The following is a 21,808-nucleotide window of genomic DNA, read 5'->3' on the forward strand; positions in this document are numbered from 1 at the left end:
GAGTAAAAACAGGGTATGGTGTAGTGATGGAAGAGAAGGCTAGAGAAGGATCTACAGATTACACATAGGGCCCAGATCATAAAGAGTCTCGTATGCATAATAGAACTTGAATTTAAGCAGAATACTATGGATACTCATTGAAATCTTGTAAGTAGGGGAGCAACTTGATAATATTTGCATTTTAATCTGATCACCTTGACAGCAAGTAAAAGGAGAGTGGGTTAACGTAAAGCAAACCCGGAATCCAGCAGCCTAAGTAGCCTACTAAGGTAATCCAGGAAAATCTTTGAGAGGCACAAATTTGAGTGAATTTGAGTGGCAGGGGGTCAGGGGGAATGTTGCCTGGACTTTACTTTGAACCAATAGAATGCCACAGAAGTAACACTGTGTGGTGGCAGAAGTAACTGCCTGCCTTCTGAGACTTGGTCATGCATGGTGACCATGCTCCTTCTGGTATCCTTCCCTCCCTTTGCCCTCTGGATGTTTTCCCTTGCAAGGAAGCCAAGCAACAACACAGAGGGTCCACAAGTAGGTTCTCCATCCCCAGTTGAAGCCCCAGCCAATGCCAACATCAACCAGCACACACAGGACTGAGACTTTGGATGACTCCAGCCTCCAGCCTTCATGCTGCTCCAGCAGACACTAAGTAGAATAGACATGAGCAGGCCCTGCCAAGCCCTGCCAAAGTCGCAGATCCACAAGCAAAATGTGTGTCCCCATAATTTAAAGCCCCTACATTTTGAGACGGCTAGTTATACAACAATGAATAACAAAAGCACTTCCCAATTTATCCAGACCTCTTTTATCTTCATTCTTGTATTCAACAAACTTGCTATTCCTCCTGTGTTTATGCAATCTGTGAATGTGATGTGCATGCCCTTTAAGTCTTCATCCCAGGTACTGGCATAGATGTTCTATGCCCTGGAACATACCTAGAAACCTCCCTCCATCACATCATTCAAGAAACCAGAGATGACTCTGAAAACTCATCCTAACTAATTATCTTTCAATTTAGCAATCATTTTTCCATTTAGTCTACAAAGACATCATACAAACTTTTCTGTGTATCTTTGACTTCCAAACATACTAGTTTTATTATTAACAAAGTGGTCTGATGAAAGTTGCTTTTTTTGTTACTGAAAATACACTGGATACTAGGGACCTACTATTCTATGTCTTCAGAGCCCACCAATCATTTTTTAAACATGCCTTCCTGCCAACATATGCCTATCTCTAGTGGAGCTTCCCTACAATTGCATTTAATAGGCTGTTTCAAATCTCTTAGGACCAGGGCACATATAATAACCAATGTGTTCAGATTTCTTCCTAAAATGAAAATAAACATGGTTTTAGGGATCACAGATTCCTTGAGAAAGTGCTGAATCCTGTGAGTGGACTCTAAAATAATCAATTTGCGCTGCTTAAGAAACCTTAGATCTCTGGAAAGTTTTGACTACATTTTGGGTAAGTGAAGTTGCAACACATTTTTAAAATGTGGATAAGTGAGGCATCACTGTATACAGACTATGAGATCATTTCATCTTGAAATAAAATCCTAAATTTGCCATGTCTTGAAACTGTAGTAATTTAAAATATACAGGTGGTTAAGTTAGGATTCATTTAAACTCTGTCCTAGAAGCTGAACATAAATGTAGTTTTAGCTAACCAAGTAATCTGGCAAAAAGGAGCCAAGCCAGCCCAGGGAGCTGTGAACTAAGTAGGGTCCAGGTGCCCTGCTCAGCACCACCCACACAGTTGCACCTACTCCAGCATGTACAACTCACATGGTTAGCACAGCTGCACACTGCAGCCTTGCCCCTTCTCATCTGCAATTACAGTCTCTTTCTCCCTAAATGACCATATTTGGTCTCATGACTTTAAAAACCTAGAGACTCCTAGATGTGACTCCAGCCTACTCCCCTACTCCCCTCGTATCTCTGGGATTTCGAATGGACATTTCAAACCCAACATATGCAAATCAGAACTGACTTCCCAAACCAAAAAACCAGCTCCCTATCACTCCTCATCTTGACATTTCCAATAGAAATGTACACAAAGCCTACAAAAGCCTGCTGGGCCCTATGTTATGGGGGCCCTGCCCACCTTTCCACTTCATCACCCTCTTTCTTACAACTCTAGCATCACTGGACTCCTCTCAGTTCCAGAACACCTCACATCTGTCTCTGCTTTAGGGCTCCCATGCCAGCTGTTCCTCCTGCCTGCCATGCTCCCCCCCTTATCACTCCAGCCTCAGTGTAAATACTAAAGAGGTCTCTTCTAACCACCTGTGGTGTTTATGATATATATCAGTTTTCATCCATGGTTCCTGGTTCATAACTCCCATAGCCCTTGTTAGTCTTTTGTTGAAATGTTGGGAGTGTTAGGCCTCAGGACACAAAAAGTCTCTCTCCTGCCCTCCTTTCACCTGCTCCAAGCAGGACTCTAATCTTCCCCCACCTTTCTGACTGTGGGTCTTAAGACCTTTCCCTGTGTTCATACGGATCATGGGGGAATGGGGAACCCTCCCCAGAGAAGGTCTAGCCCTATACACCTGGAAAAGGAATGCTGACATCATGACACTTCCACAAAAAGTTCAAGAGGACTATGTCCAGGGAGCTTCTAGGTAGCTGAACACATGCAGGTTCCTGGAGGGTGGCGTGCCCAGGAGGGCATGGAAGCTCCATGCCCCTTCCCCCATACCTCACCTTACACATCTCTTCATCTATATATTCTGCAGTATCCTTTATAATAAACTGGTAAATATAAGTGTTTTCCTGAGTTTTGTAAGCTGCTCTAGCAAATTAATCAAACCCAAAGAGAAGGTCGTGGGAACTCCAACTTGAAGCCAGTTGGTCAGAAGTTCCACAGGCCTTGGCCACGAGCAGTGGCTCACACCTGTAATTACATGGTTGGAGACTTTTTCTCTACATACCACCCAATGGAAGAAGCCTTCACAAAACTCTAGCATACCATCTTATTTTCAAAGCATTCAGTACCTGATATTTGAGTATCTTTTTATGGTCTGTCTCACCCCTGGAAATAAACTCCTTGAGACCAGAGACCTTGGCTCTTACTCACCATTGTGCCATACTTCCTGAGACACAGTGGCTGCCTGTTAAGTATCTGCTATGTGATTGAATGGAGATGAGCAATAGCAAATGCTCATCTTTCCTCACAGTCCCAGTTCAGGCTGTGCTGATATGAGTAAGGATATAACTCTAAAAAATGTTAAACAAGAAACTTTCTCAATATCCTCTATAAAATATCCTGCGGCCTCCAAAACTGATGGGTATCATGAAAGAATAAATTAAGCTCCTATAGATCATCAGCTTTTAAAGGCCCACTTCTGCTACTTCATAAAGCAGCTCTCAAAACTCATAGTCCAGAAGGGAAAGTAGGTAACTCCCACTTTCCCACGAACCAAAAAAGCACCTGCACAGCTTTTTAACAATTCCAAGAACATCTCTCTTATTGGAACAGGTCCTAAAATGATAGACAAACTAGCCACTTAGCTTTTAGTACATGCAACAAATTTGCAATTTTATAAAATATAAGTAGAATAGAAAATATTCCATAAAATACATTTTATTAGTAGGCTACTGACACATCACGATTAAATTGTTTATTATATTCAAGGAGAAAATTCTCTTAAGATTCAGAATAAGGTTAAATCAAGGTTAATTTATCAGAGCTTTGTGTCAAAACCCTAAATTAAAAAAAAAAAACTAGTTTTCTATGATAATCAAGAAAATGTCTAAAATCACTGACTAATGGGAAGACAGTGATTTTAGAGTCAATCAATCAACTGTCTGAAATTCCTTCCTTTATGGCTCATTCTGATTTAACCAGGGAGAAGCACAATCTAATTTAATAAATATTCATAGTAAAGAAATCAATATTCCTTTCACTTATGTATATAACTAAGAAGGTATGGGTCACAGAAATTTCTCAGGTACTGCATTTATTGATAAGAACATCTAGCAAACCTACACACCTGGTTGTATATACAAAAATATAAATGTATATGGATATATGGATATATATATACATGTATGTATATGTTGACATTTCTACCATCCCTGATAGTTTTGTTATTAAGTACTTTGTACCTTTATTGTTTTCAATTGTTGTTTGATGGAAGCGTTTTTTTTTTTTTTTTAACTTTTAAATTCAGGGATACAGGTACAGGTATGTTATACAGGTAAACTCGTATCATGAGGGTCTGCTTCATGGATTAATTTTGTGACCCAGGTATTAAGCCTGGTACCCATTAGTTATTTTTCCTCATCCTCTCCCTCCTTCCACCTCCCACCCTCCTCCTTTTAATTTACTTTTGGTGAAGAAGGCATTGGGTGCCATTAACAGAGAAAACTTTCTCTCCAAGATAGAATTCAGCCCTTCACCTCCCTAAACCTAGAAACCGCAGGATAAAATATTATACATGACCCATGGAAGAAACATTCATGCCTACTGCAATCAACCATTTGAGGGAAAGAAGCAAAAAAGAACTAAAGTTCAGAATGTGCCATGAAGGTGATCCTACACAAACCTGGGTCCTTCAAGAGCCATTTTTGAGTCCATGTCAAAATCAACAAACTGAAGACCAATCAATCAAAGCATGCTCTGCTTTTCCCGATGCCACAGTGAGGAAAGCATGCAGTGCACGAAGCGACTTTGGGGGAGCCGTTTGGCAGGCTCCCCTCTCAGCACTTCCCGGGGTTATTTCAGGCATGTCAGCTGCTGAATTCTCATGGTGTTTCACATGACTGTGCTCAGAAGAGGGCACACCCACTCTAAACAGAAGATGTTCCAGAAAAACATCATCTCTTCCTTTCCTATTAAACACTGTTTAACCATGAAGAAATAAAAAAATCTACTTTTAGAAGTGCTATTTATTATAAACAATTTTTTTAAATCATGGGATCCACCATCATACAGTTACACATGACATTGTCTGAACTCAAATCCTCATATAATATGCCTTCTTTTATTACATACTACACTACTATACCTCTAACCAGACAAGAATATTCTAAACAGCACCTGGTAGCTACCAGCACATTAAAAATATCCTGTACCTGTTGTTTCTTATAATCCCAATAAGAATTTTCAATCTAACTTCCTAATATCTCAGTAAAGCTTTTTCATTTTTTTAAAATATAAGTCAAATCTGGTTAAAATGAACAGCAGGAGAGGCCTTTCATAAGAGAAGGAGGGAGCACGCAGGCGTGGGAAGGGGAGGTGTGGGAATGCTCTTGTCAAGGCCCTCGCCTCCCACTGAGCTGCCCACACAGTCCAGGCGAGAGTTCTTTCACTCAGTAACATTACAGATCACTTGTTTTGCAGTGACAGAGGTGGTAAGAAAGTGGTGAATAGGATTCAATGTTTCCCTTCAAAAAGTATCTGATCAAATGGTATTATTCAACAGGCACAAACAATGTTGTATTTGTAATATGTGATACAAGAAGGCCCAAAATATTTCTGGGGGGTCGGGGAAAGCTTCAGGAAGGAGAAGACATCAGAAACACCACACTCTGTGGATGGTAATGATAAACAAGATTTAAACAAGGAAAAATGAGGGAAGGGAAGAGAACAAGAAGGGTGTTCAGGCAGGGGAGGCAGCACGTACAACCCCCAGAGACACTATGGTACAGCTAAGGAGCTGCAGGTAGTTCAGTGGAGCTACGGCGTACCTAAAGTACGCATTTGGGTGGGGAACTGAAAAGTCACGTTGCAAGAAAAGGAGCGCAAGATAACCAAGGGCCACGTATCTTAAAGGACTTTGTAAACCGTGTTTAAGAGTTTGGATTTTCCCTTAGGGAGCCATTAAAGAATTTTAAGCCACAGAAGGAGACACCATCAAAGTCGCCTTTCTGAAAGAAAACTGCAATTGCAATGGGGAAAACACTGGAGGGAGTAAGACCAAAAAGCTTTTATAGTAAGCCAGTCAAAAAGCTTTTATAGAAACCCAAGCTCATCTGGCACCGAAACTAAAATTCAGAGATGGAGACTGATTCTAGAGAGGTGAATAGGTGAACACAAGTCCTGTTTACACCAGTGGTCCCAGCTTAGTTATTAACAGTGTCCCTTTTCACTCTCAAAAGTATCCTGGATTAGTGAGTGAACTGTATGGTCAATCTAGGAATTAAGGAGTAAAGCTACCAGGACTTGGTGACTGGCTATGAGGAGAGGTGAGATGATGTAGTTGGGAATGACACCCAAGATTCTAGCTTGAGCAATTGGGTAGATGGTGTTGCCATTCACTAAGCTATTGTAACATAGCACCTCAGGGATGCTATGTGAGGACTTCCCAAAGGATACATGGGTAAACATAGTTTTAAGAACTCAATTCCCAGATTCTCAACTTCCATATACATTCTATTCCAAAACTGATCTACCAAAGAATAGACCCAAGATTAGGACATTATGCTAATTCTCCTTTCCTACTGCACTCTCCTTTCAAAATTCTCAATTCCCAATTTACTGAAAGGCACCTTTCAGCCCTGTCAAGCTGCTATAGTGCACTGCCCAAGGGCACGAATAATCACAGGAGAAGCATAGGAACACTTTAAAATACTGATGTTAACAAAGTTCTCTTTAATAAAGACACTATAAATCAGAAAAACATAGTGTTATGTCTTTTTCCATTTTATACATATTTCTGGCAAGGACTATGCAAAGTGTTAGAAGCATGATATTTTGGCCTATACTTGGGTGGTTCTAAAATCAGATATATTGTACCATAGGGCAGCACCAGGAGTGATGATTTTTGTTTAATGATCTTGCAAACTTCCATACTCTAGCTATTGTCAGTTCCTTAGGAATAAGACAAATCAAAGTCTTGGTAAGTGAAAGCAGACCTATCTTATCTAGGTAACAAAATGCTTTGCCTTATCTGTCTTAGGAATGGAATTCCAAAATGAAATACTTTTCACGGAACTCAAGTTAACATTTTTATTTAAATTGACAAAATGACAGAAAGCAAGTTGGTTTGGCTAAGTGGCTTAATAATGACTGGCTTTGCCCAAGAGTTTTATGTTGGAGACTTTCCATAAGCCAAATGAACTAAATCTGCAATTCCAAGATTCTGATGAAAATATAAAGTATGTAATTAGATAAAAGCACTTTATTAAAAATCTTACATTGGCAAACATATGTTAAAATTAATGATTTTAAAATTTTTCTAAATCCCTTCTATTTAATATTTATTTAATATTGCATTAAATCAGGTGCCTCTAAATAAAAAAGAAAAAAGCATAATTAATAACATTTTGCTAAATGTTGACAAAGCATTTTTAATACATTTCCTAGAAATTGTGGAGTTGAATTACTATAATAATCAATTAACAAATTTTAAGACAGGTGGTCTTGAATTCATTGCTTTCAACTAAAGAAAAACCCAACTGAATGGTCTGAAAAAACAATGCTCTCATATGTATAAGAAAAAGGTAGAGTTGGAATCATTCCAGGAACATATTATAATGGACTAATTGGAAAGAAAAAGTCCCACTCACCTCATTAAAAGATGCATTTCCAATAAATACTTATATTTTATGTTTAATAATTTTTTTCCATAGGTTTTTGGGGAACAGGTTAGGTACTGAGTCACATGAATAAGTTCTTTAGCAGTGATTTGTGAGACTTTGGTGCAACCATCACCCAAGCAGTATACACTGAAGCCAATTTGTAGTCTTTTATCCCTCACCCCCTTCCTACCCCGCTTCCCTCCCGAGTCTCCAAAGTCCATTATATCATTCTTATGCCTTTGCATCCTCATAGCTTAGCCCCCGCTTACGAGTGAGAACATACAATGTTTGTTTTTCCATTCCTGAGTTACTTCACTTAGAATAACAGTCTCCAATATCATCAAGGTTGCTGTGAATGCCATTAATTCATTCCATTTTATGGCTGAGTAGTATTCCATCACATACATATACACATACATATATACACACACACACACACACCACAGTTTATCCACTCGTTGACTGATGGGCATTTGGGTTGGTTCCACATTTTTGCAGTTGTGAATTGTGCTGCTTAAACATGCGTGTGCAAGTATCTTTTTCGTATGACTTCGTCTTCTCTGGGTGGATACCCAGTAGTGGGATTGCTGGATCAAATGGTAGTTATACTTTTAGTTCCTTAAGGAATCTCCACACCGTTTTCCATAGTGGCTGTACTAGTTTACATTCCCACCAGTAGTGCAGAAGCGTTCCCTTTTCATCATATCCATGCCAAAATCTATTATTTTTTGATTTTTTTGATAATGGCCATTCTTGCAGGGGTAAGGTGGTATTGCACTGTGGTTTTGATGTGCATTTCCCTGATCATTAGTGACGTTGAGCGTTTTTTCATATATTTGTTACCATTTGTATATCTTCTTTCGAGAATTGTCTACTCATGTCCTCAGTCTACTTTTTGATGGGATTGTTTCTTTCTTATTTGTTTGAGTTCCTTGTAGATTCTGGATATTAGTCCCTTGTCAGATGTATAGATTGTGAAGATTTTCTCCCACTCTGTGGGCTGTCTGTTTACTCTACTGACTGTTCCTTTTGCCATGCAAAAGCTCTTTAGTTTAATTAAGTCTCACCTATTTATCTTCATTTTTGTTGCATTTGCTTTTGGGTTCTTGGTCATGAAATCTTTGCCTAGCCAATGTCTAGAAGGGTTTTTCCAATGTTATCTTCTAGAATTTTTACAGTTTTAAGTCTTAATGATTTAGGACTTAAATCTAAGTCCTTGATCCATCTTGAGTTGATTTTTGCATAAGGCAAGAGATAAGGATCCAGTTTCATTTTCCATCATGTGACATGCCAATTATCCCAGCACCATTTCCCCACTTTGTTTTTGTTTGCTTTGTCGAAGATCAGTTGGCTGTAAGTATTTGGGTTAATTTCTGGGCTCTCTATTCTGTTCCATTGGTCTATGTCCCTATTTTTATACCAGTACCATGATGTTTTGGTGACTATGGCCTTATAGTATAGTTTGAAATCAGGTAATATGATGCCTCCAGCTATGTTCTTTTTGCTTAGTCTCGCTTTGGCTATGCAGGCTCTTTTTTGGTTCCATATGAACTTTAGGATTGTTTTTTCTAGTTCTGTGAAGAATGATCGTGGTATTTTGTGAAAATTGTAATGAATTTGTAGATTGCTTCTGGCAGTATGGTCATTTTCACATTATTGATTCTACCCATCCATGAACATGAAATGTGTTTCCATTTGCTTTCAACTTTTCCCCGTTCATATTATGTTGGCTGTGGATTTGTCATAGATCGCTTTTATTACATTGAGGTATGTCCCCCGTATGCCAATTTTGCTGAGGGTTTTAATCATAAAGGGATGCAGAATTTTGTCAAATGCTCTTTCTGCATCTACTGAGATGATCATGTGATTTTTGTTTTTAATTCTGTTTACGTGATGTTTCACATTTATTGACTTGTGTATGTTAAACCATCCCTGCATTCCTGTTATGCAACACACTTGATTATGGCGGATTATCTTTTGTATATGCTGCTGCATTTGGTTAGCTAGTATTTTGATAAATATTTTTGCATCTATGTTCATCAGGGATATTGGTCTGTAGTTTTCTTTGTTATACTGGCTTCACAGAATGATTTAGGGAGGATTTCCTCTTTATCTTGAGGAATAATGTCAATATGATTGGTATTAATTCTTCTTTGAATGTCTGGTAGAATTCAACTTGAATCCATCTGGTCCTGGACTTTCTCTTGTTGGTAATTTTTTTATTACCATTTCAATCTCACTGCTTGTTAATGGTCTGTTCAGGGTTTCTAATTCTTTCTGATTTAAGCTAGGAGGGTTGTCTCTTTCCAGGAATTTATCCATCTCCTCCATGTTTTCTAGTTTATGCACGTAAAGGTGTTCATAGTAGCCTTGAATGATCTTTTGTATTTCAGTGGTGTCAGTTGTAATATCCCCCATTTCATTTCTAATTGAGCTTATTTGGATCTTCCCTCTTCTTTTCTTGGTTAATCTTGCTAATGGTCTATCAATTTTATTTATCTTTTCAAAGAACCAGCTGTTTGTTTCATTTATCTTTTGCATTTCTGTTCCAATTTCATTTAGTTCTGCTCTGACCTTGGTTACTTCCTTCATTCTGTTGGGTTTGGTTTGGTTTGTTCTTATTTCTCTAGTACCTTGAGGTGTGACCGTAGATTGTCTAGTTGTGCTCTTTCAGACTTTTTGATATAGGCATTTAAGGCTATTAACTTTCCTCTTAGCACCGCCTTTGCTGTATCCTAGAGGTTGTGATAGTTGTGTCACTATTATTCAGTTTGAAGAATTTTTTCCACTATGGTCTGAGAGAGTACTTGATATAATTTCAGTTTTCTTAAATTTATTCAGACTTGTTTTGTGGCCTATCATATGGTCTATTTTGGAGAAAGTTCCATGCACTGATGAATAAAATGTATATTCTGAAGTTGTTGCGTAGAATGTTCTGTAAATGGCCAGGCATGGTGGCTCCCGCCTGTAATCCCAGCACTCTGGGAGGCCAAGGCAGGTGGACCACCTGAGGTCAGGAGTTTGAGACCAGCCTGGCCAACATGGTGAAACCCCATCTCTACTAAAGAATGTTATGTAAATATCTGTTAAGTCCATTTGTTCTAGAGTATAGTTTAAATCCATTGTTTCTTTGCTGACTTTGTCTTGATAACCTGTCTAGTGCTGTCAGTGCAGTAGTGAAGTCCCCCACTATTACTGTGTTGCTCTCTATCTCATTACTTAAGTCTAGTAGTAATTGTTTTACAAATTTGGGAGCTCCAGTGTTAAGTGCATATATATTTAGGATTGTGATATTTTCCTGTTGCACAACAGCTTTTATCATTATATAATGTCCTACTTTGTCTTTTTTAACTGCTCTTAAAGTTTGTTTTGTCTGATATACGCCTGCTTGCTTTTGGTGTCTATTTGCATGGAATATCTTTTTCCACCCCTTTATCTTAAGTTTATGTGAGTCCTTATATGTTAGGTGAGTCTCTTGAAGGCAGCAGATACCTGGTTGGTGAATTCTTATCCATTCTGCAATTCTGTATCTTTTAAGTGGAGCATTTAGGCTATTTACATTCAACATTAGTATTGAGATATAAGCTACTATTCCATTCATTGTGCTATTTGTTGCCTGTATACCTTGTTTTTTTTTTAATTATATTTTTGTTTTATAGGTCCTGTGAGACTTATGCTTTAAGGAAGTTCTGCTACTGATGTGTTTCCAGGATTTGTTTCAAGATTTGGAGCTTCTTTTAGCAGTTCTTATAGTGCTGGCTTAGGAGTGGCAAATTCTCTCAGCATTTGTTTGCCTGAAAAAGACTATCTTTTCTTCATTTATGAAGCTTAGTTTTGCTGGAGACAAAATTCTTGGCTGATAATTGTTTTGTTTAAGGAGGCTGCAGATACGGACCCAATCCCTTCTAGCTTGTAGGGTTTCTGCTGAGAAATCTGCTGTTAATCTGATAGGTTTTCCTTTATAGGTTACCTGATGCTTTTGCCTCACAGCTATAAAGATTCTTTCCCTCATCTTAACTTTAGCTAACCTGATGACAATGTGCCTAGGTAATGACCTTTTTGCAATTTGCCAGGTGTTCTTTGAGCTCCTTCTATTTGGATGTTTAGGTCTTTAGCAAGGCTGGGGAAGTTTTATTAGATTATTCCCCCAAATATGTTTTCCAAACTTTTAGATTCCTCTTCTTCCTCAGGAATGCCAATTATTCTTAGATTTGGTCACTTAATGTAATCTCACATTTCTTGGAGGCTTTGTTCATTTTTTTAAATTCTTTTTTCTTAGTCTTTGTTGGACTGGGTTAATTTGATAACCTTATCTTTGAGATCTGAAGTTCTTTATTCTGCTTGTTTGAGTCTTATTGCTGAGAATTTCAAGAACATTTTGCATTTCTCTAAGTGTGTCCTTTATTTTCTGAAGTTGAGATTGTTTTTTATTTATGCTATCTATTTCACTGAAGATTTCTCCCCTCGTTTCTTGTATCATTGTTTTGATTTCCTTAAATTGGACTTCACCTTTCTCTGGTGCCTCCTTAATTGACTTAATAATCAATCCTCTAAATGCCTTTTCAGGTAAATCAGGGACTTTTTCTTGGTTTGGATCCACTGCTGATGAGAGAGTATGATATTTTGGGTGGTGTTGAAGAACATTATTTTATCATATTACCAGAATTGTTTTTCTGGTTCCTTCTCCTTTGAGTAAACTATGTTAGAGGAACTCAAGGCTGCTGTTCAGATTCTTTTGTCCCATGGGGTGTTCCCTTGATGTAGCACTCTCCCCCTTTTCCTAGGAATGTGGCTTCCTGAGAGCTGAGATGCAGTTGACTGTTGTTTCCCTTCTGGATCTAGCCACCCAGCAGGGCTACCAGACTCCAGGCTGGTACTAGGGGTTGTCTGCACAGAGTCCTGTGATGTGAACCAACTTCATGTCTCTCAGCCATGGATACCAGCACAGTATTTGCAGTGTCTCTGGGGTCCTGCAGGAGCAATCTGCTTCCTTCAAAGGGTCTGTGGATTCTCTCAGCTTTCTTGGTATATTTCTGCAGCAGTTCTGGCGCAAAATTTCACAATGCAAGTCTCTACACACTGCACGAGCCGTCTGAGTGGGAGCTGCAATCTAGTCCTGCCCCCTGTCCGTCAATTTCCCCAGAAAATATGTTTAATAATTATTAAAATGCATAGTATTTTGCTGTTTTAATTAATTGTATAGTCACAACCATGGTAATAACAACTACTTTTAGGGCTCAATAACAATTAGAGCCTTAACATCTTAGGAAATAAACTTTTAAAATTCCAATTTATATGTATATTATGGATATATGTATTTTATTAATAAAAATATAATAACATTTTAGGGAGAAAGTAGAATAGGAATGCAAGTTTAAAGACATAAAAGGAGTAAAGAAATGTTTCTGATTTTTAAAAAAGAGCTTGTTCATATATTTTTGTAAAGGTAGATGAAGAGTACAAAATTGCTATGAAATATAAATTCATAGGATACATTTAAAAGGAATATGACAATCTGATTTTACAATGTCAATATTTATGATAAACCAAAGATCTAGGTCTAGTAAAACTTACAAAATTTTAATTCTCAACCTAAAATTACACATGAGTACATGGTTTTTTAAAGAAATTCGTAGACCAGGTATGGTGGCTCACATCTATAATCCTAGCACTTCAGGAGGCTGAGGCAGGAGGATCACTCGAGCTCAGGAGTTTGAAACCAGCCTAAGCAACATAGTGTGACCTCATCTCTAAAAGAAAAAAAAATCTTGAAAATCACTGATCTCAGAAACATTTTTTAAAAAGAGCAGATTTGGAGGGGAAGATGGCTTCAGTTTTGAATACGTTACCTTTGAGAAACATGAGAGGCATCCGAGTAGTGAACAACAGCTAAAACATTATGTGGACCACATGTTAAAGCACTAGTCTGTGTATTTTTTATAGATTCCTTCAATCATCACTACCACCCTATGAAGCTGGTACTATTACTATCCTCACTTTATAAACAGAGGAAGTGAAGTGTAGAAAAGTTAGGGAGACTCACTCAATGCCACACAGCTCTCCAGGTAGACTGTGGTTTGAACCCATACAATCTGAATCCAGATTTTGAATTTTAACACAGTGTAGTCCCTCCTGAAACATCTGGGTTGAAGATAGGAATCTGAGGCTCAGTCTTTCAATATAATTTAAACCATGGAACAGTTACCAAGGAAAAGTAACACACATTCGTCAGCAGGAAAATTAGAGCTTCAGTGCTGTGGGGCCCCCTATAGATGCTTCCGGCATTCCCTTCCAGGCCGTGGACTCTTGAAAAGCCACCCGCCATCATTGTTTCCCAGATACCCTTCATGTGTTGTTGTCAGCCCTCCCAGGATACTGTGCTTCTCATGATGCTCTTCACAAAGTCAAAGGGTTACCTGAGAGGAACTTTCTGCTTCTTGATCTTTCTCCTCTGTTCCTCCAACAGATGCTTGAAGACATCTAACATAGTAAGTTTCATTCTGTAATAATCCAGCATGACAATCTTCCTTTCTTTGCAACAGGACTCACATTATCACTTATACATATTTTATCAGTCATTATAGGTACTTTCCAGAACATATAATCACAGAATGTGAAACTTTACACATGTTACAAAATACAGCATCAGGATGAAAGAAAGAGGGCCACTACTGATGGCAGAGAGGACACATTTGAGCATGCCTGCTAGACCTCAATGGATGAGGATTTTTGTTCAATACTCAGAGTACTCGGGGGCAGGGAAGAGAATACAAATATTAATACATACACAGTTTAGTTTAGATGGTTAAGGAAATTATCTCAGAGATAAACAGTACTAGCAAAGATAGCACTAAATGTGTGGGCCTGAACAGAGTTAGAGCATAAGAGAATCAAGGACAAAATCCTGGTGAACACCAACATTTTATGGAACAGGCAGTGGAATCATGATCGTAGAGAGGACTGAATAGGAATAACTAGAGAAAACATGAAGAGAGGGAAATAAAAAGAATATAGTGCCAGAAGAACAAAATGAGAAGATTTCAAGAATGGGCAAGTTGTTAGTGTCAAAGCAAAAGAAAGGTCAAGTAAGACAAGGACTGACAGAGTCTCTTGGATTTAGCAACTGGCAAGGCAGGGCCAGTTTCAGTGATGTGATTGGGATCAAAGCTGCATGGTGATATGTTTAGGAAACAATGGGATTTCAGAAGTGAACGTAAGAAACTTAGACAAGGTTTTCTGAAGTTTACGTGTGATGCAGAAGGAGCCAAAGACAGCAGCAGATAAGGGAGGGCAAAGGAGGAAGGGAACGGGAGGTTCTAAATGGGAAAGACTTGAACACACCCAAACACTGACTGGAAAGAGGGAGCAGGTAGGGTAGAGAGACACAAAACACAAAAAGCAAGGTGGTAAGATCCAGCTCACAGACACTGGTGACAGGAAAGGAAGGGTAAGAATCAACTAAGTGTGTTTGGGGGTGGGGTGGTCAAGAAAGTGGGAAGTTTCTGATTGCTTTTATTGTCTTAGCGAAGGAAAAACAGAGTTCACTGGCAGAAGACAATGTTTGCATGCTGTCTTCATCTGTGTGCTTCACACATTCCCCCTCCTTTGACTTCTGAAGTAAAAGGGCAGCAGACCCAGCAGCCTAATTCTCAATGCCACGTTGATTTCCATATTCTGAGAAAAGCCCTAATTATATACAACTTCTGCCTTTCAAGGAGTAATCTGTAAAGGAGCCTCAAGTTCTAACATTAAAGTAAGACATAACTATAATTTCTGGGAATTTTCTGTAAGTCAAACCAAGGCCCTAATATGAGAGACCTACATCCCCACACACACCAGTCTGGATCAAGAATGAACCTGACTGGCACAAGCCAGAGTGGAACAGAAAATAGGCTCTATGCCCAGGCTAAGCACTTTCCCTTTCAAAACTAATCTTAAAACCAGAAGTAGTACTGAGATATCACATTCATATTTATTACTGCTTTCAGTATCAACAAAACTCATCTTCAAAAATCTCAAAGGTATTTAAGAATCTACAGTTTACTTGATTTTTTCTTTTCTTTCTTCCAGACTTTTTCCTTCTTCCTTCATTCCACTGATATCACCAGCAATATTTTCTCCCATCCTAGTTTCAACAGGAAATGCCTTTTACATGTTTAATGCCTTATCATCTACAAAGAGCTATCATGTGTTCTGATTTAGTCCTATATCAATCCTGACAGTTGAGGAGAAAAAGCATTTTATTGTCAATTTACAGATAAGCATATCAAGATTCAGAAAAATTAAGTGATTTGACCATTTTTTAGGAGCAGACACAGGACTCAAACCTATCTTGTGACTCCCAAGGCAGCTATCCATTCCACCAGATCACAATCCATTTATAGTAACTTCTGAAAGCCTAAAAGATGGCTCAAGTTCCTTCCAGCTTCTGATTAATTTCAAATACACCAGTTCCTTAAAGGGAAGACTGTGCTGCTGCAATTCCAAATATCTTGAAAGTCAGGATATTACAGTGGTTGAAAGGTCTTGGGGACACTCAGACTTGGGGTGGAATTCTGGTCCTAATAACGTGCTGATTATGCGACCTTGGGAAAGGTGCTTAACCTTCTTAGTTTGCGTCATCTCCAACAGAAAGATAATAATACTTTAGAGAACTTTTCTGAGCATACAATTTCAACAAACAAAAATATTTACAGTCTGTGGTGCACTGATGATGATGGTGGTAATAATGGTGAATGATGAGTTCCAGGGTTCTAGGTTCTCCTGGTCCTCCAGTGCAGACAACTTCTCTGCTATGTGAAGTCCTGAATGTACAGTAATTCAATCAACATTCATGAAAACCATTATTTGGTTTTTAAGACAGAGATTTTTTAACCATATCCTGTACTATTTTCACACAGGGTTTTTTTAAAATCCTTATTTGTTTTAAGTAACTGTCAGATATGCAGGGTTGCTTCTAATATACTTTTGATAAAACTGTTAACAAGATGAAGTACAAAATTGCATTATATTATTCTCAGAGCCTCCTACAATTAAAAGGTAATCAGATAATACATGTGAACGTGCAAAGACTAAGCAATGTTTACAAATCATCTCTATTTCAGCTGAGTTCCCTATTAGAATATAACAAAAAGAGGGAAAGAATACTTTTTTCATGTCATTTGCACACCTGATATTCTTATCACATCAAAACAATATGACTTAAGAGTTTTCTCCTTCTAAATGTGTCATTTCTCATAAAACCTGTATTACAAACACTATCATAAATGCCAAACCTTTAGGAGTAAAAGTAAGAGGAAAAAAATGTTCTTAATTTAAACCCTACAAAACTTTCAATAAACTAGCAACACTAACTGCTACAGTAGGGGCCATTGTTTTGAAATTCTCTAGCTTTTCACATTTTTCCTTTGCAAAGTTAAAAAAATGTGAGGGGGAAGATACAGACAGACAAGGTCTATATAACTTTAGCAAGACAGTCAATCTTTCCAGGCAAAGTCTGACATAGTAGATAAGATCAGAAAACTGTAGTTTTCTCTGCTAGGAAAAAAATGTTATTTCAAAAATATGAATGTAGCACATGATACCTTCTTTAGCCTTCAATTTAATCTTTCTGTATAGATTTACAGTTCTGCTATATTTATTCGTGGTCTGTACAAGATAGAATTCAGTGGACTTCTAAACATGTCTGTTCCCCTTTTTTGCAACATGCTATAATGACCACTGCCTTTGGAAAGTTATTCCTTTCTATGGAAAGCTATCCAACGTACCCAATTTTTCATTCCAACCTCATGAAATCCTCCTGTGAAACAGAATAGATTAAGGAACTAGCTCAAGAAAAGTCACAAGTGATCACCATCAATAGTGGCAACACCACTCAGAAAATCATGTTCTTCACTGAATGTATCACAAATGACCCAGTGGAGGATGGGAGAACAAATGAAGGAAGAGGAGAACATCTCTATTTCAACAGCAGTTGAATAGGATGAAAAATAAAAGGCAAGTCAAATAGGATATTTCTGAGATAAGTATGTGAGCATTCTGCATAATGAGGCTGTGCCTATCTGAAGCTAAGATCTTTCTTAGACTAAACCAAAAGTCACATTAATGAATATCCTTTCATCCTTCAAAATCTTCATCTCCAAAGTTTTTCCATTGTGGTGAATTTCTTAGTAACTCTCTACTCTGGACTGGAAGACCCTCTGAATTAACCTTTGTGAACAACTGACATAAGAACTAAAAGCTAAGTTGCCTTTATTATTCTTATTTCATCAGGTTCATGAACAAAAAAACCTCTACTTATTTTATTTTGTAACAGCTCATCTCACTTATAAAACTTAGGTAGTCACTTTTTTTTTTACACTGTATTTCTTCTCTAACCATTCCCTTTCTTAAAAGGCAATTAATATCTGTCACCTCAAGAGACTAGCCACTTGCCTTCTAACACATATTAAACAACATATTCAGTCCTCCATGTTCACTCATGCTTTGCATTCACTATGATAAGGTTGCAAATCTGGAAACCACATATGCCATCTGCAAAGAGGACTACACATGTACAGAAGCTGTGAATCCAGCAACTCTATAGATTTTTGGCAGAAGAGGAAAAAATGCAAAGAAATTACCAGGGGAAAACATGTTTGAGATTTTCAAAGTCTTTTTCAGTGACAAAGAACCTAACCACCTAAAACCATATCAGGAAAAGCCAGAGACAGAGTGAAAATTTATAACCAGAAAAATTTAACACAAAGTCACCTTACTCACCGTCTGATGGCTTCTGTCACAGTAACGTAGCCCAAAATAATCTATCTCCACAAGGTTTATGTGATGGAATACGTGGTCAAGGACAACGGAACCTTTCGTTGACTTCTGCAAAAATAATTCAGTTTTATATTTTTTTAACTGCCCTTTTGTTCCTAAGTAGTACACAATCATGGTTCTCATCTTTTATTAGTTTCACTCACAATAGCAGCAATTGTATTAGACCATGGTTCTTCTCTGTAAGTTGTGCCTCAATTATAAAGAAAAAAATGTGATTTAAAGCAAAATGTATTATAGAAATTGCTTTGGAAAATACTTTTTAAATCGTAGTGGGTTTTAAATTAATATAAGCTTCTTTCTTCTGAGATTATAAATTATCTTCAGGACAAAATCCTTCTTTTAATAAAGATAATCTTTTATATGAAGAACATCTAATAAATGCATCAAAAAACACTTTGTTTAAAAATCCCACCATTCTCTCATTTTAAAAAGCAATTTTCACCTATAGCATTACTCTCACAATGAATACAGAAGATATATAAAATTAACGACAGTCAAAGCTTTTATCTTCAATCCTCAAATAATAAACCCATAGATTAAAGCTGCTAAAGCTAATGTTCTGAAAAGCCCCTGTGAAAATATTTCACTTTATTTCTTTCACATAAGCACAGACAAAACTTTTCTTTTGGCTGCTTTTTAAACACTGATAACTACCTAAAAAGCTAATCTCTTCTCTCCCCACCTACTACATATACAGATTCTTTAAATTAAGATTCTTATTATCTAACATACTAAAAATCAATTATTCACACATGTAAGAAACACCTGTATAGATACAGCCTCTTCCTTTCTCTCGCCCCATCTCTGGCTGGTATAACAAGATAATAAAATAAATCCCACAACAAGTCTCACATTACGGTAATAAACGAGGGCTTTTGTTCAGTTTCAACTTCCCTCAGAAAATTACCAGGATGCGTTTATCCACGTATGGTGAGCACTTAATACTGCACTGCTTTTAGAAAATGGATTGTTAACATGAGAGAAATGTTTTTATTAAATGTATTATAAAATGGGCAATATGAGGTTATAAAAGTACACACCAGGGTGTACACACAAAGAACTTTCTTCAAGTTCTTGTTACAAATTCCATAGGTATTTTGTTTTCCTCTAAATTATGTTGGCTAACTTTAACTGGTTCCTTTTTCAAAATCCATTAAATAATTTATAAACAAAAAGCCCTTCCATGATGAATCTTTAGGTTATTGGACATTTTCTGCAATAATCACAATGCCACAGTGGCCTGTAAATGTCTCTTTGCTCATGTACCAGTGTATTTCTCGGAGGTAAAAATCTTGAAGTGAAATTACTCATGTGAAGTATATGTATACTCATAATTACAGTGGGCACTGCCAAAAAGACCATTACAATTCATTCAATGAGAGTATATGTTTTCCTCGCACCCTTGCCAACATTTGGATTGCAAAAATTTTTTCCAATCTGATTGAGCAAAAAAAGAGGAGAATAAAGGAATTGTTTTAATTTACATTTTCCTGACATTAATAAAAGCAAGCACTCTTTCATGTGCTTACTAGCCAATTGCATTTCCTAGCCTTTGAGTTAGGCATTCCCTAACCCAAAGATTATGAGCAAATTCTCCTAAGTACTTTTAAATACTTGTAGAATTTTACTTATACTTAGCTCTTCATTCCATCTGGAAATTATTTTTGTTCTTGGGATAAGGGCCCAACTTTGCTTCCAAATGGATAGACAACTGCACCACCATTTACCAAAAAAAGCCATCATTTCCCTGTTGATTTGAAACAACTTTATCATCTATTAAATGAACCCCCAGTATTCTATCTCATGCGTTATTCCAGAATCAATACCCCCAAGATTTTAATGTATGTAGTTTAATTTGTTTGATATCCATCTTTCTTTTTCAAAACTATCTTTGCTAGTTCTTAAACATTTTTCTCTACTCAGGGACGTTTAGAACCAGCTACCCAATTGAATAAATGATTCTGATGGGGATTTAACTGGAATTAAATTTAATTGACAGACCAGATGACGTGGCAGGGGGAGGTGTGCATACTAAGATATTTACAAAGTGAAACCTCTATGGTTGTCTTTTATATTCTTCGAGGAAATTTTACACTTTTGATGTGGGTCTTACAAAATTCTACTTAGGCTTTGTGGCAAGCAAATTTACTAAATGCTCTCCCTCCCCCAAAGATGTCCTGCCCCGACCTCTGGAACCTGCATGATGAGAATACCACCCCTATAATTGTGTTATGCTATATGGCACAGTTGATGTTAAGATAAGGAGATCTCTGAAGTGGGCCTAATCAAATGGGCTCTAAAAAGCACAGCACTTTCTCCTGCAGAAGGGAAAAGCAGGGGGAAAGTCAACTATATTCAAACCATGAGAAGGGTTCCACGCTTCCCTGTCACTTGAAAGATGAAGGGGGCTATCTGAGAAGAATGAGAACAGCCTCAGGACCTGAGGGGAGCCCCCAGCTAACAGCCAGCAAAGAGATGGGAACCTCAGTCCTACAACCACAAAAGGGGGATTCTGCCAACAGCCGACAGGGGTTTGGAAGTCGATTCTTCCCCATCATCCTCAGATAAGTGCTCAGCTGACTAACACCTTGATTTCATCCTTGTAGGGCCCTGCAGGGAAGCCAGCCATGACATCCTGGACTTGTGGCCCACAGAAATGTGAAATAATAAATGACAGTATGTTTAAACCACTATGCTAGTGATAATTTGTTATGTAACAATAAAAAATAACACAGGCTGGTTCTTAGCTATTTTAGTTTTATTGCTGTTATACTTTCTGACTGGCTATTGCTAATGCATTGGAAAGCCAACTAATATTCCCTATCGGTCTTATTCTCAGTCGTCTTGCTAAATTCTTGTTAGTTTGTCTATGGAGTCTTCTCAGATAATCACTTTTCAAAATGCTTTTTCAAAATGCTCCTCCACATTTATTTCTTCTTTTCTTACTGCATTGGCTGGGATCTCAATAAAAGAATAACTAGTAGTTTTGAGAACATGCACCCTGTCTTCTTCCGGACTATAATGGAATTGCTTCTAAAATTTCACCACTAAGTATAATGGCTGGTGTATGGCCCTAACACATATCCTTAATCAAATAGATGGTTCCTTCAATTCTGCTTTTTTTGGTCTTATTCTGTTTTGGCCTTTAATCAATGACTAACAGTTTTATCAACTTCTTTTTGGGAATAAAAGATGAGTATATGATGTTTATCCTTTCAACTTTGAGTTACATTAAAAGAGTTTCTAATGCCAAATCTTCTTAGAGAAATTCCCGCTTTAGTCCTTTTTGTTCTGGGTACATATCAAACCCTCTGCCAATGTGCAAACAATCCCCTTATGTGAGTCTTGGTGGAGGCAGGAATCAGGCTCCCAGAATAACTGACAGCCAGGTCACAGGCATATGATCTGTGGTTTTAGCCGAGGACTTTGACTTCTGAGCAAAAGTTTAGGACTAATTCACAGAG

At 37.7% G+C, this 21,808-nt stretch overlaps 1 protein-coding gene across 1 annotated transcript in view; it reads right to left on the minus strand.

The window, feature by feature from the left end:
- The window catches only part of EPB41L4A (erythrocyte membrane protein band 4.1 like 4A), a 260,597-nt gene that overhangs the window by 131,545 nt on the left and 107,244 nt on the right, over nt 1-21,808 (minus strand). Inside the window, exon 3 of the mRNA XM_054487859.2 lies at nt 18,288-18,392. Within this exon, the coding sequence (XP_054343834.1) occupies nt 18,288-18,392 (105 nt within the window). The remainder of the gene's footprint in view (nt 1-18,287; nt 18,393-21,808) is intronic.

This window comes from Pongo pygmaeus, chromosome 4, assembly GCF_028885625.2.
Source record: "Pongo pygmaeus isolate AG05252 chromosome 4, NHGRI_mPonPyg2-v2.0_pri, whole genome shotgun sequence".
Classification (NCBI taxonomy): Eukaryota; Metazoa; Chordata; class Mammalia; order Primates; family Hominidae; genus Pongo; species Pongo pygmaeus.